Source organism: Trachurus trachurus (genome assembly GCF_905171665.1).
Source record: "Trachurus trachurus genome assembly, chromosome: 16".
Classification (NCBI taxonomy): Eukaryota; Metazoa; Chordata; class Actinopteri; order Carangiformes; family Carangidae; genus Trachurus; species Trachurus trachurus.
The window spans coordinates 11,233,928-11,248,346 of NC_139902.1; the positions used below are offsets into that span (position 1 = coordinate 11,233,928).

The 14,419-nt window shown below is 41.3% G+C and overlaps 2 protein-coding genes across 11 annotated transcripts in view; both read right to left on the reverse strand.

Annotated features, from left to right (window-relative positions):
• Positions 1 to 326: 326 nt before the first annotated feature.
• cd79a (CD79a molecule, immunoglobulin-associated alpha) lies at positions 327 to 3,141 on the reverse strand. The gene is made up of 5 exons (XM_083988874.1): positions 3,042 to 3,141; positions 2,337 to 2,669; positions 1,570 to 1,685; positions 1,203 to 1,265; positions 327 to 1,011 (listed from the first exon to the last, which is right to left on the reverse strand). The coding sequence occupies exons 1-5, from the start codon at positions 3,079 to 3,081 to the stop codon at positions 886 to 888; spliced, it is 678 nt and encodes a 225-aa protein (XP_083845000.1). The 5' UTR covers positions 3,082 to 3,141; the 3' UTR covers positions 327 to 885.
• Positions 3,142 to 3,530: 389 nt separating this feature from the next.
• Positions 3,531 to 14,419, reverse strand: part of arhgef1 (Rho guanine nucleotide exchange factor (GEF) 1) — a 42,410-nt gene continuing 31,521 nt past the window's right edge. For all 10 annotated transcript variants that reach the window (XM_083989111.1, XM_083989109.1, XM_083989114.1 and 7 more), the window contains 17 exons: positions 13,913 to 14,103; positions 13,645 to 13,791; positions 13,208 to 13,290; positions 12,780 to 12,905; positions 12,201 to 12,315; positions 11,431 to 11,531; positions 11,187 to 11,261; positions 11,008 to 11,083; positions 10,157 to 10,324; positions 9,966 to 10,053; positions 9,759 to 9,872; positions 9,584 to 9,636; positions 9,329 to 9,472; positions 9,078 to 9,203; positions 8,011 to 8,198; positions 7,421 to 7,525; positions 3,531 to 6,903 (listed from right to left, as the gene is read on the reverse strand). In XM_083989111.1, the coding sequence (XP_083845237.1) occupies positions 7,451 to 7,525; positions 8,011 to 8,198; positions 9,078 to 9,203; positions 9,329 to 9,472; positions 9,584 to 9,636; positions 9,759 to 9,872; positions 9,966 to 10,053; positions 10,157 to 10,324; positions 11,008 to 11,083; positions 11,187 to 11,261; positions 11,431 to 11,531; positions 12,201 to 12,315; positions 12,780 to 12,905; positions 13,208 to 13,290; positions 13,645 to 13,791; positions 13,913 to 14,103 (1,870 nt within the window). In that variant the 3' untranslated portion in view covers positions 3,531 to 6,903; positions 7,421 to 7,450. The remainder of the gene's footprint in view (positions 6,904 to 7,420; positions 7,526 to 8,010; positions 8,199 to 9,077; positions 9,204 to 9,328; positions 9,473 to 9,583; positions 9,637 to 9,758; positions 9,873 to 9,965; positions 10,054 to 10,156; positions 10,325 to 11,007; positions 11,084 to 11,186; positions 11,262 to 11,430; positions 11,532 to 12,200; positions 12,316 to 12,779; positions 12,906 to 13,207; positions 13,291 to 13,644; positions 13,792 to 13,912; positions 14,104 to 14,419) is intronic.

Below are 14,419 nucleotides of genomic sequence, written 5' to 3' on the forward strand. Positions count from 1 at the left end.
GCCCACGTCGAAAATGTCAGCCAATGAGAGGCCGCGTCGCGGAGCAGCGGCCAATCAGGACAGCCGAGAAATCGATAAGCACCCGTCCTGATGCCTTGGTTGTACAACTTGGCATAGAGAAAGTAGGTTTTACCCACGCTTCACAGATTAATGGGTAACACTTTTTTTTTTACACAATTTCTAGAGGAATGCGTTGACTCGTTTCACACAACTTTATTATTTGGGCACTCACAATAATAGCAGCAAGCAAGGACGATATTGTGATACATTAATGTAATTCCGTTAAGTACAAGAAATATAGATTAGAACATGACAGATATTTTAATGAACATTTAAAAAAAAACATAACAAAACAATCTAATCACAAGATCTAATATAGTGGATATTTTCTGGATCTTTCTGTTTTTGCACACTTCCTGGACTTCTTATTTTAGAGTTGTGACCTAAATCTATGACTATGAGGAAATCCCATTTGTTTCATAAGATCTTGAAGGGTTGTCTATATTATATCATTAAGGTTATAATGGGCCTTCAAAATGCAGATGATAATAAACTCAAAATCTTAAATCTGCCAAAAAAAAGAAGAGATTTTTGAGCTGACCACTCACGCCATTGTTTTTAGAAATCTACAAAAAATAGTGAATGTATCAAACAGGAAACAATTTTAAATGTTATCCAATATTTAGGTCTCATCAAAGTTATCAAGACTTTTACCATGAGAAAAGACTGTTTTGTCAAATGCTGTTTTTAAAGCTAACAAAAAACCTCACCAACTTTCAGAGTGGGTGACCCTGAGCCTGCTATTCAAATATCACACAACTTAAACTGAAGCTCTCAAAATAGATTCAAAATGGACACTCTTCCTGTCCTTGTCTCCCTCCTCTTTCAAGGTTTCTCCAGCTGGATCTCCTCCTCCTCTTCCATAATGTTGCAGACATCCTGGTACGGGCCTTGTGCCTGAGACCGTTCAATCTGATCATATGTGGTGCAACAATCCTCCAGATTTAGCCCCTGGTGGATGAGATAAGAAAGATTGTAAAAAAAAAAAAAAAGAAAAAAAAAGAAAACACAGAAAAATCAATGAGACATAATCGCATTGAATCGACTAGTGACTCAAGATAACATGTTCCTACATATCTTTGATGCTGTTTTCAGCAAAATGACTCAGTACTCAGAGAGGACATGACTCATTGAAAGCTCACCTGGTATATGTTTTCCTCTTCCTTCACAGCCTTCTTTTTCTCCAGTTGATGTAGTTTCTTTGACTGTGAGGGGGGGAAAAACAGAAGTTGGTAAATTTGTGTAATTGTGCAACTTCCCATCAATGAGAGCCAAGAAACACTTTCGGAAATATTGAACTTTCAGAGGCTATGTGTGATGCTCTGTGCTCGGAACAGTCAAATAAAAAGGCTGCTTCACTGATTACAATCATTTCTGGTTTCCTCTCATATGCGATAAGGTTAACCCCCTGTTGAGAATTTATGGAAATACAATTGCTTCAACATCAGAGCCACAGATCTCAGAGTATGGTAACATACAGTCAGACATATCAAGATGTGACCATCTAACCTTGAAGATAAGGTGGACAGAAGGCAACAAGACAGTCAGTAACAGTAAGACCCCCTCAGCTGTCAGGATCTTGTTTTTGGTGCTTTCCCTGAGGTTGAATGTCTTCTCCAGAGGCTCTAGACACACACACACACACACACACACACACACACACACACACACACACACACACACACACACACACACACACACACACACACACACACACAGAGAGTTTAGAGGTGAAAGCCGAAGCTTATAAAACAGAATCAGGCATCATGTTATATCACTGTAGACTATTTAGTATAAAGAACACTGTCTAACATATACAACAGATTAATTAACAATCGATAGTATTGTTAGTTAAGAGTAATAGTGATCTTGTAAACTAATGCAGGTTATTTCACACATAATCCCCAGAGGACTTAAAGTGGTTGTTTTACATTTCCACATCTGCCATCTGTGTTTAATGAGATTATGATGCAAAGTGGTATTTCAGTGTGACAAATGCCTCGACACATTAGCTTGATTGCAACTCGATCTAATCTTGGTGCTATTTAAAGTAAACGACTGGGCAGTAGTCTGGAATGAGACCAGCCTGATGATGTGAAGATTAACTGAGCTACGATATGCAAGGATGCTGCCACTCACACGGTTCTTAGATAGACTCTAAGGTTAACAGGATTTATTATGGTTTATGTGGTGTTAGTGGTTCTTAGAGCTCACTTGATTCCATCTCTACATTTCATAGACACATTCTGGCATTTCAGACTGGAAGGCACACTCACTGTAGACCTGCAGGTAGGTGCCAGGAGACGCGGTTAAACGGTGGGTATCATTCACCAAACATTGGTACATCCCAGTGTCAGTGAGCTGGACTGAACTGAGGGTGAGGTTGCCACACGACGTTCCCTTATCGTCGTGTTCGACTTTAACCACATGCTCCTCATCGACACCAAGTGGACCAAGGGTTTTGTTGCCCTTCTTATAACTTTTGACCCAGGTGGGATCTTTCTTGCCCGGACAGGTGTAGCAGCACTGCAGCTCAGCTTTGTCAGAGATCGACACACCTAGGAAGGGCCTGTCGCCAGAAAATTTCACCACACTGGTAGAAATCCCCACTGTAGAAGAGATATGTTAATTATTCGACTTGACATTTAAGGTAAAGACAAATGACAACGATCTAAAGCAAGTTGTCAATGTACAACATTACTGAACAAGATTAACACAGCAAATATGCAACATAACAGCAGCACCATCTGGCAGGAGATGTGGTTCACTGAAGCAGAACTCAAAAGAGCTAAAAGTAAAACATTTTTTAAAGTTACAGCATATATTTTAATACAAACACTGAGCTAACATGTAGAAATACCCTACAGTATTTTCCCCTATGGATAACTGCCTCTATTCAAATACAAACACTTTGCTAATAAGATATACTAATAAGATGAATTCAGATATTTTAGTGTCTAAACAAAATTAAGCTAACTCACCCACAAAGCTGCAGAGAACAAAGATTGTAGTAATTGCCATTTTCTTCCCAATTGTTGGATTCAAGAATAGAAATTACCAAAGCAAACTAGGTAAAAAATGTTTTACACAATGCTGTTGTCTTGACTGCTGGTGTGCAGACACACTGGTATCCTGTTTTTCTTTTAGTCAGGATTTATGCTTGAATGAATTTGGGCTGTCACACATTTGCATAAAAGTTATATCTACATTTAAAGACTATATTGAAATTGATCTGTCTGAAATGTCAGGACAGTGTTTTTAGAATGCATATTTAACAAAGGGATATAGATACAGAATATGGTTCAATCACTATATTGTTCAGAGTATGAGAGAGTCCTCATACAATTCATATCCAAACACTGTCTTTACATGCATCCACAATTAATACAGTCGGAAACAATGTTATATGAATCACATCATAAAGTTATAACTGTCTAATAATTTATAACATGACAAAACAGGTATTGAGTTCCCCAATTTATTTAAAAAATTAAGAATTAAAAAACAAAACGTACCACAAATTTCCTTAAGTATACATCATTAAAGAGCCTCTTACACAATAAAAATCAAAACCCAAATACACAGTATAGTTCTTGCATATTCTTCGTTTATAGAGACAAAATGGCAGATGCCTGCATGACAAGAAGCAGTGTCTTTTTCTATACAGGGTGCTGGCTGGCAGAGTAGGTGGAGGGCTCAAATCCTATTGCTGTAATGGAGATGGACACAAAACAGTGTGCTGTAGGCCAAGCCCCCAACCTCAAAACCAACCAATCAGAATCCTTGTATGATCCCCTCAATGCCAACTGGTCATTCGGTTAACGACTCTCACAGAGATCCTCCATGAAAGACAGTCCACCGAAACAACAGTGATTGTGTTTGTAGATTCAAGAGCCCTTTATGAATCAAACCACTTGATAATCAGAACAAGGCACCACTCTATAAATATATTTTCTATACATCTAGGTATTTGTATATAGAATACATGAGAAAAAAGCATCTGGAGGAGAGAGAGGGAGAAGTGCCTGTAGTAGTCGTTCAGGCCGTGAAGAGTGAAGGTATCTTTGTAAGCCGGTGTTAACAGGGTATCACCTGCTGACCACTGCAGTTTAACTCTTTAAAAAAAATCCCTGGTTGAGATTATCTCTTTAAACGCATCTCATTGGTAATCTGGATGACCACAACGCCGCGTGGGTTTGCACATTAACTCGCCCTTTGAAGAATACACCGTGCTTACAACATTTGCATAATTGTTAAATGTGTTCATGCATAGACAAGTTACAGACAAGTCCTGTCTCTCTCACCATTACAGCCAAATGCATAGTACATAATTACAAAAGCTTTTTTTGAAAAAAAATAACCTCCCCGACCCGTTTAAAGAACATCAAATGAAATACACAACATATGGAAAAAAAACAACAACCTGTGCGGTAGGTGATCATGCTATCACAAGAGGTGAGCGTGTTATGAAAAGGTGTATAGCAAATAAACTTAACACAAAAAGAAGGGGGGGGGGGGGGTTAGGTCATCTAATTTACCTCTACATTTTTTCTCCTTCAAGATAAAGAGTCTGAAGGTGGCACAGGGAGGTGGCAGTAAAGTTCAAACACAAACGTACATAATTTAGCATCTTGTGACACTCAAGAGACTAATGGCACTGGCATTTGTGTGATTTCATGCTGAGGTTCAGTAGGGGTCAGCAGGGGCATTTGTTGTTGTGGCAACAGTGATGAGAATACATAACAGGAAGTGATCGTGATAACAGTACGGGTTAAAAGTGATGCTGGAATGAGACTGTAGTCTTCCTTCCTCCAAACCATCAATGTTTCCTTCTTCGTCTCGCTGCATTGTTTTATTGCTTAGTCCTTCTTTTTCCTCTGCTGCTGGAACAGGTCCCATGTGTTCAATTTAGCACCAGAAGTGTTAACAGTGTTGTGTCCAGGTCAGAAACAAAAACAAGCTTGTGACAATCACACTGGCTTTTTTCTTTTAATTAATTAATTTCATGCTGGTGAAATTCACTCAAGTGTGCAGAGGAAGTCACAGCTCTAGTTTGGGTTTGTTCGTGATGCCAGAGCAGCCTTAACATTATTCTTGTACATTCATTCTTCTTGACGACCAATCCTTCGTTCATTTATGTGCTTTAGCAATCCCTCCACCTAAGTTGCCACGTGTTTGGAGTTTGAGGGAGAGGGAGAGCAGCTGGCTGAATGCGGGCTAAGTTACGGCACCATCACTCTCCTGCATCAGCATCAAGTGACATGCTTATATACAGATGAAACGCGCCAACAGAGCGACAGCTTGTATGAGGATCTAACGGTGCTTTGTTATGTCTTTGGTCCTGTGTGCATGGCCACAGTTATGCTGCTACTTAGAAATCATATCATCATAAGTATACTTACAATCAACTACTAAATAAAATACAAAGACAGAGCTCCATATTGATACAAATATTGCTACCAGGGAAGAATAGTTTTTTTTTTTTCTTTCAACAATAACTCGTGAATTTAATGTAATATAATACAATTCATAACTCCATCTTAAGTCTGTGTTTGGGATCAGGAGCTGCGGGAAGCTGATGTTACAGAAACGACACTGGCACTGAACAAATTTGTTTTAACACTTCTGTAACACTGGGCTGTCAGTATTGTGTGAGCATGTGTATGTGTGTGTGTGTTTGTCTACCTACACTTTTCTAAGTGCAAATCCTAATCTCATGTTTCCTACACATCTTCTTATGACCACCTGGTTTCAAGCTGGTTTCAAATGAACCAAAAGCAACAACAACAACCTCTGAACTCCCTCCTCATCCCAACGTCTGCCTTCATCGCTCTCCACCTCGATCTTTGCTCCACATTCTCACTTCTCTTCCTTACATGTCATCTTTTCTCCAACACATTGCTCTGTCTGTTTTTTTTGGCCCAGTGCTGTAACAGTTTTACATCAGATGAGGCAACTCACTGACCTAACAGGACTAAATAAATAAAAGTGGTACATACAAACAAGTCTCCATTATTAACAGCATGATTACCTAGTGCCACTATTTATAAATGTTTGCATGTGACCTAATTACAGTAAGAACCCTCCAGACAAGCATATCCTTAATTAAAAACTTTGTAACACACATACACACACTTTCTTGCATGCATTATTTTCAATGGTGATGTAAAGCCCAACTGCTGCAACAACAGTGTGGGTTAAACATGTATTGATCAGAAAAAAGTGCATCTCTGTGGTACTTTGGCACAGACTAGAAATAACACTATACTATCGGCAGTAGTACTTTAATAAATCTTCAAACGCTACATTCCACTTGGTATAAACTGGCAAGCAAACAGGATTTCTCCATTATTGTACATCTGCTACTGCAACAATGTAATTTATTTTGTAGCGGGCGTATCTTTGGTGTGTATATGTGTGTTACAGCAGATTGCAATCTCTAAATTATGTTAGGCAGCATTTCTCTTACAGCAAAATATTGCTTCTTCTCTTTTTTTTTGGCATCCCTCTGCAAATATGACACGCCCACTCAAAAGTAGGATGTCTCACTTTTTCTTCTTTTTTTTGTGTACACATCTCTAGCGAGCATGCACACAAACAGACACACATACACATGCACACACCTGCTATGTTCCACTGCACTGAGCACAAAGCCCTCCCTCCCTTCCGTCAGGCAGAACAAAAAAAAAAAAAAAAAAAAAAAAAAAACTCTCTTGGCTGCAAACAGCTGTGACACAAACAAATAAGGCAGCAAGCGTCCAGGCATGACTTATGAAAGCTTAGGAATTTCCATGGAAGCCTTTGAAAGTCACTCATGCACTCCAAACCAGCACCAGTAAAAATCTATAAGAAGAAAACACAGAGAAAGATTAAATGTTATACGATAATGTGTTAGGTTAAAGAACTAATAATGACAAGGCCTTAATTTATAATGGGAATGTGGAGGAACGACCTCTTCACTTCTCATATTCCAGTTTTTGTCCCTCACATCTTTATGCTTTTAATTAGATCCATTCACTAAAATCATTCTAAGCAGTGTCCTGCAGAGACACAGATGAGACTAGAAAAGAGATGATGAAAATGTTTGATTTGCTGGTGTAGGTGACCTTCACTTCCACAGCAATTAAGTTTGACCAGCAGCAGCATATGAATTACATGCCCTTGTTCCAGAGCTTTGCCTCTAAGGCTACATACAAGCTGACCTATATTTATTTATGAAGGTTGTGTAGGTTGTATGCAGCCTGAAAAAAACAACTCAGAAACTGGACCGTGATGATGAATACTTATAATTCCATTTCTTTTCTTTTTTTTTTTAGTAAAGTTGCACTGTAGTCTCTCAATAGCTTTTCAGTCGTCTTACCTAGTGGCCAGCAGGTGGCGTGATGGTGTCTTACTGGAAGTTGCCTCTCTCCAGGGAGAACTTGGAAAGGGCCTCCTGCAGCCTGTGGTGCTCCTCTTCAACCGTCTGCAACACACAAATCAATATCAGCTCTGGAACTGAGGACACACGAAGACACACACGCACAAACACACAATTCAACCCCCTCCCCTCTTAACATCCTCTCTTCGTCTCCCTTGCTGCTTCTGTGACACATCCCATTGCAAGCGCTGGACATAATAGCCATTCTCAGAGACATCCAATTTCACAATGCAATTTTCAAGCAAGCAATAACAGTAGTGGTTAAATGGTTTTCTATTCTCTAGTTTCTCTTTGGTGCCATTTTGGCCCCATTTGTCCCAAGTATGCCACGGCTCGCTCCTTACTTAAGTTATCCTCAGTGAAATCCTCCATCCTCAGCTCCGCGGCTCCTTCCAGTCAGCTTCCATCTTTTGTTATGCCTCTTATCTTCATCTGTCCCTGTCATCCTATCTGCTCCCCTCTCACAGTTTCTCTATATATTCTTTGTGCTCTCTCTCTCTCTCTCTACTTCTTTCTTTACGTCCCCTCACCTGTAATCTCTTTATATGTTCCTCCAGACTTTGGAGCCTCTTGCACACTTCCTCCATCCTCTCCTGGGACAATTTGATGGGCGCGCTGATGCCGCTCTCCTCCTCCTCTCCTTTAGTCCCTTCACCTTCTTTTTCACAAGTGTTGTCGCTCTCCTCCTCCGCTCCTCTGTCTGGGGTCTGGTTTTCTTCTGTGGATAGAAAACCTTGATTTAAATGTGCCAGGAATCTGTTCTGTAAAAAGTCTGACCAGTAACACTGATATTTCACACTAAATGTCTTTAATCTACGCATTTGAACACTAAATCTTGAATCCCATGGCTTCCTGGTCAAACATATTGCGGAATTTCACTCTTCATTGGTCTGGGGAATGTAAAAGTGCACCATGATTAATAACCCTTTTAAATTCAAAAAATCAGGCAGGTAAGTTTGAGACGATGTACGCTCAGTTCTCCCTTCCTGAAGCAGTGCAACTGAGAGAGTGCTACCAAAGGGAAGTATGGCTTTTGAACAAATGGTTGCAAAATTTTGGGACATAAAATGATTCACTCTATTGCTGAGAGTAAGATGGGAATATTATCACACACACATTAGTCTGTTAAATATGAAGCTGAAGCTAGGAGAGGGTTATCTTAGTTTAGCATACAGACTATAGCTGTATGGTAAACTAAGACTTGTCTTGGCTATCAACAATCCACCATTAAATAACACTTCGGTCCACTTCTGACTTGTTTCTTTTATCAGCACAAAAACAGAAAACTAACAACAATTTGCAATTTTACAGAGCTTGTCTGCTGAACAACCTCTTGTGCATGAGCTGTGCCTGTCACGGTGACGACAAGACCACAAGAGATTTGCTCAAAGCCTAGAAATAGTCACGTTGCCCCCAATAAACGTGCACTGAAACAAAGCAGCTATACCCTGTTGAATTGACTTGTCCCTGTTCTCCTACCAGCGTGTGAGCAGCAATAATGTCGGTCTTCTCCTGTAACTCTTGGCAGGGAAGCAAATGAGTGTATTTCCCACAGAGTCAAAACTATTTCTTTGAAAAGAACACAGCAGCAGCATACCTGTTGATTGACAGCAATCCATTTCTGGACTGGGCTTCTGTGATTGCTCCTCTCCGTTCTCTTCATCTGGCTGTGAGTCTTCTGATAGGCTGATGCTGCCAATCAACAGCCTTTTCAGCGACATGACTAACAGATGAGACAGATTCAGTGGTTTTGTTAGATGGACAGACAATGAAAGAATGGAGAGACAAGAGAGATAGTTATGAAAAAGAAAATCATTTACAGAAGTACAGGGTTAGACCCTCATTCACCTTCATCCAAAGCACTGTTGGCAACCTTCTCCTGATCGCTGTTGGAGTGGCCTATCAAGTCGAAGCCTTTGTCTGACAGGAAATCAATCAGCCTGTGCCTGGGGTCTGAAGACTTGTCATCCGTCAAGCTGTCCTTATCTCGATCTGCAGACGCACACAAGGCTTAACTTTGGCTTGGGGTTTTCAGAAATGTGTTACAATAACAAATTTGCACTGTTTATTAAATCTTGAGCTGATAAAGCTCTGTGTTCTCACCGCCGCTGCTTTTCAGGCCGCCGTTCTCGGTCGGACTCAAAGGTGCCGTCAGTCTGACAGGGAGAAAATGAGAAAAGAAAAGACGCATTCAGAGATGGGTGAACTTTAGCAACCGATGAATACATCTTGCTCTCTTAACAGACGACTTAATACACACACACACACACACACTTACGGTGAAGGACTGAAAGGCGCTCCGCCAGCTCCTCCTCCAGGAGGCAGAGTTAACCTCATGGGTGCTCCACTCTTCTTCAGATCGTCCACTGCTGTCTTTATCACCTCAGTCCAGCTAAAAACACGCACACAAATAAAATTACAATTCATCCTATGATTTACCCACTGAAACAAACACATTAACTGCATTTTCTCTTCACACACTCACATTTTCCTCTCACCAACAGACTGAGCCACCAGCTCGTAGATCTGAGCACCGCTGTCCCAGGTAAATATCACGTAGAAGGCCTTTCGATCTGGCAAAGCAGGTAAAAAAAAACAAAAAAACAACAAGGTTGAGTGACACTCATCTGACGCTGGAAGTGACCTGTGCGATATTTCCTGCTGTGTGCGGCTAACCTGTGGCCACCTCACGGAGGAAGACCGAGTCCAGCTTGATGATGGGGCTCAGCATCTGCTTGCCTTCCTGAATGGCGATGTTACTCTTGCTCTGGCATTTCAGGACCATCTTGTCATCCTGCTTCTGCAGAAGCACCAGCAGGTCCCCGAGCAGCACACACTGCACCTCTGAGAGGCAGGGAGGAGGAGAAGTCAGACAGAGCGAAGGGAAAGACAGCAGAGGGCAGGACAGGTCGTCTGCTACTTGTTTTCTCAACTACTATAGGTAGAATAGAATTGAGATTTATTTATAAAGCTATAGCCTTTTTGTTTCTAAAAGTGTGGCTTTACTTCCCCTTTCCCTACTTCCCTATCTGCTGTGTGCGCATCTGTTTATCTGAGTGGTCAGATGCGTCTGTTTGAAGTCCTCCCATATTGAACTGAATTGAGGTTTAGGAAATTAAATTGAAATTGATAGAAAAAAGGAAGTCAAAGGGCTTATAAGAACTCATAAAAAAATCCCCTGCCGTGCAGATGGGTTTCCTTTCATAGCAAGCTTTAATCTACACATTTGAAAAAGAAAATGAAAGCTGAAATTCTTGTGATAGTTTTCTGAATGCACCAAAAAATTGCTTGCCCAGGTATTTCCTTCTATTCAGCTATCCTATTAAATAAGTGTTATAAATATTAAAGTGAGCTTGGTACGACTGGCTCGAGGAGTAGTTCAAAAAAGGTTCGGCAAATTCTAACGTGTCTAAGAAATGTCTGTCCTTGTTTTGCCATTGCTGATAAAGTAAGACATCAATGATTTCAGATTCAGATTCATCGCGTGTGTGTGTGCAGGTCTCACACATACGCAACAGTGTATTTACCAATTGCTTTCTCTTTTGTGACTTTCCAAGTCACAGCACCTTCGTACAGCATCATCTTCTGAGTCAGGTCGATGCTCTGGGGAAGACGGAGGGAGTGTAATGAAAAAAATGTAGTTAACAAAAATGTCAGCCCACTGCAACGTGGTGTGCAAGAAAAAAATTTGTTGAAAGAACTTTACCTTATATTCAGTATAAAGCTCATTACTTGGTTTGAGCCCTGATGTGTCCAATCTACGCTGGTAGTCCTTCAGAGTCTGAGGACAGAGACAGAGATTAGGGGGCCAGACAGGGGACAGGCGGCACGGCTCTGAAGTAGAACACCCAGAGAGACCTTCAGAGGTCTCAAAATGAATTTACGAGACTCCAATTGGTGCTCAATCACTACCTAACAGTGTGTTGAATGATGGATTGGGTGTTTCTCACCAATAGGTTCTCCGTCACTTTGACCTCCTCGTTGACACGGTTGAGGATCTTTCGGCAGCACTCTGCGCTCTGCTGGATCTTCTCCTTCTCTGCCGGGTCCTCTGTGGAGAGACAGAAAACACAGGGGTTGAGGAAAATACAGCTTTCACAGCAGAGCCTCACACCAAAGCCATAAATCACCAGTGTACACAAGAGTCGGGGACGGACAGTAATCGATCGCTCAAATGTTCATATGTTTTGCTTGTGTGTTTTAAGTCAGTTGTCCACATTTATCTTGCAACGTTTCAACCATATGTCTCAGTGACAACGTTTTCACCTAAGAGTATGTTATGTACTCTTCATGTGTCACATTCTCTGTCTTTTTGACAAACCCAGGTAGAAGGGACATTTTCCACACTAAACGCTGGGCAATGACATTATCATACTTACATCATGAATCAATGTGATTAAATTAAATTTTATTATGGGATAACCCCTTGAGATGCATCATCTCGTCTTCCAGGGGGTCCTATACATGTAAATGTAAATTTGTGTGAGGACTGCTTCGCTTTTCGTCTTTTATTTTGCCGACATTCCCCTCAGATTATTTTCACATGTTTCCAAAGAAAAAAAATTCTGACACTATATACTATGTCCACAAAATTTCACATTGTGATGATCAGCATAATTAAGGCAATTGTCAACATTGAAAACATGAAGTCACAAAAGTGTATTTACAAATAAGACAGACGCATACCGATGCAAGCGCATGCACACACACAGACACACACCTGTGTTCTTAGCAATATTCTCCAGCAGCAACGGATACTTGGTCAGCCTCTGCATCTCTGTGGGGATGATGTCCTTGAGTTGCAGCCTGCGACACTGGGGCTTACTCTCTGCCTCCTGGGATTAAAACACACACACACACACACACAGTCAGAATGAGAGTGCGCGAATGGGACCACTTATGTGACTTCTTCCATGAACTTGCATTTGCGAGTGCATCAATGCATGTCTTTGAGTTAGACCTAAAAGAAATTCTTTTTGAGTCTGTTTCATGTGTGTGTGCCTTTGTTTTAACTATATTTGTGTGGTCTGACAACTGGGAGCCACCCACAGGTTGAAATGGTTGTTTGATAGTTTTCAGGTTCATTTTATGGGTGTGGTTTAGTGTTAAGCAAGGTTGTGTGATGGTTGAAGGACTTTTAGTAAGTAGGTGGCATCTAGCGAGGTTGCAACTGACCACCTCTCCCATCACCACTGTGCTTGCGATGCTTGAGGTAACATGTCAGTCCGACATCTCTGTGTGTGTGTGTGGGTGAGTGATAGAGAGAAAGAGTGGTTTGATGTGTGTGTCTGTGTGTTACCTGTATGAAGGAGTTGAAGCGTGGCTCTTTCTTCTGTCTGGTCTTGATCTGCTCCAAGGCCCACGACTGGCGACTGCAGAACCGAGCTGTCAATTTCTGGAACCACTCCCCTTCTGTGCCGCCAAACTGAAATGCAAAAGTAAAGAATGAGGGGAATAAAGATACGGGCGGAGGGAAGAACGGAGCTGGAAAAAATACAGGCTTGACACCTAATATGATTTCGTAGCTGTTATAAGCAATATTTTACTTTCACAGATAAATAGCTTTCAGTATTTGTTAAAATAACAAAGTCAGATTTTGGTACAGTTACTGCCAGATTTGGTTGTGAATTAAACTGTCAACACATATCATCCTAAAGCCCACACAAACACCGAGAGCCGAGAGAAAAAGTAGGATATGAAGAGAAGAGAGAGATGACGATGACTCACCCTGTTGAACACTGTGGTGCTGATGGATTTGACTATGAAGTTGTCATCATCTCGCAGTTTCTTCAGGCTCTCATAGAAGCTACCTGATTTCACAGTAAACAAACAAAACAACTTTTCAAATACAGTGGAAAGTGCCAAGCGCTGAAACACTGTCTGTTAATCGATGTCATCATTTTTTATTTCTGTATTATTCTCTACTGTGCACCCAGTTACAGGATGTTCAGAGAGACTGGTACATGCAGTTATTTTCATCAGTGGCTATAAACACACACACAATAAACAAGCGTCTTCTCAGTCTGTTTTCCAAATTCATTTCAGGGTACAATTTTTGGATTCGGTGCATGAATGTTTTCTTGTTGTGTGGATGGCATGCCCAAATTTCATGTGTCTGACTTTGGGGAGGGTACAAACAGGAGTCTGTATGCAGCAGCACTCACTGTGCATTTCGATGATTTCTTCCAAGCTGGGGAAGATGGTGTTGATCTCAGTGAGGCTCAGGAGCTCCTCTCTCTCCAGGGGCTTGGCGAAGACCGTCTGAAGAACACTTAGCATTCGCACATGGGCATGTTCTGTTGCAAACAGCTCTGAAAGACGACAGAGGGTATTGTACAGTTATGAGCCATGTACCACCTGTCCTGCAGCCTCATCTTATTTGCAAATCTGTTTCCTTCTTATCATGTGCTGCCTGGTTTCTCCTCTCCTCACCATTGATGACCTCCTGCCTCTTGGTCTCCTTCTTGTTGAGTTTGGACAGAGCGTCAGCGGGGGCCTGCTCCCTCCAGTTGGGTGGGTCCTGCTCGAATTCCAGGAGGCGTGGGTCCAGCTCCTCCACCTGTGGGGAGGGGGTGGTTGGGGAGTGGCCAGGTCCTTCAGGAACTAAAATTGGTCCATCGACACTGAGTAATGAAGGAAAAGGAACATCTTTAGATTGATAACTATAACTTAAACTAAATATGACCCAGGTGGTTAACCGGTTTCTAGTTGAGCTTTCTGCCAATGTCCTTTTGCTATTCCTGAAGCTTAGCTTCCACATCAAGTAGGAGCTCATATTTAAGGTTCTGCAAACAATCATCACTGCCACTAGAAGCTGTACCAGTCTGCCAGCATCTAAATCCAGTCTTTGGACTGGGAAAGATATTTAGTTTTGGACTAATCCACTGGGACCATGTTCAAATAAATGACTGTGCCAGTAAAGACACAGACAGATGGAGC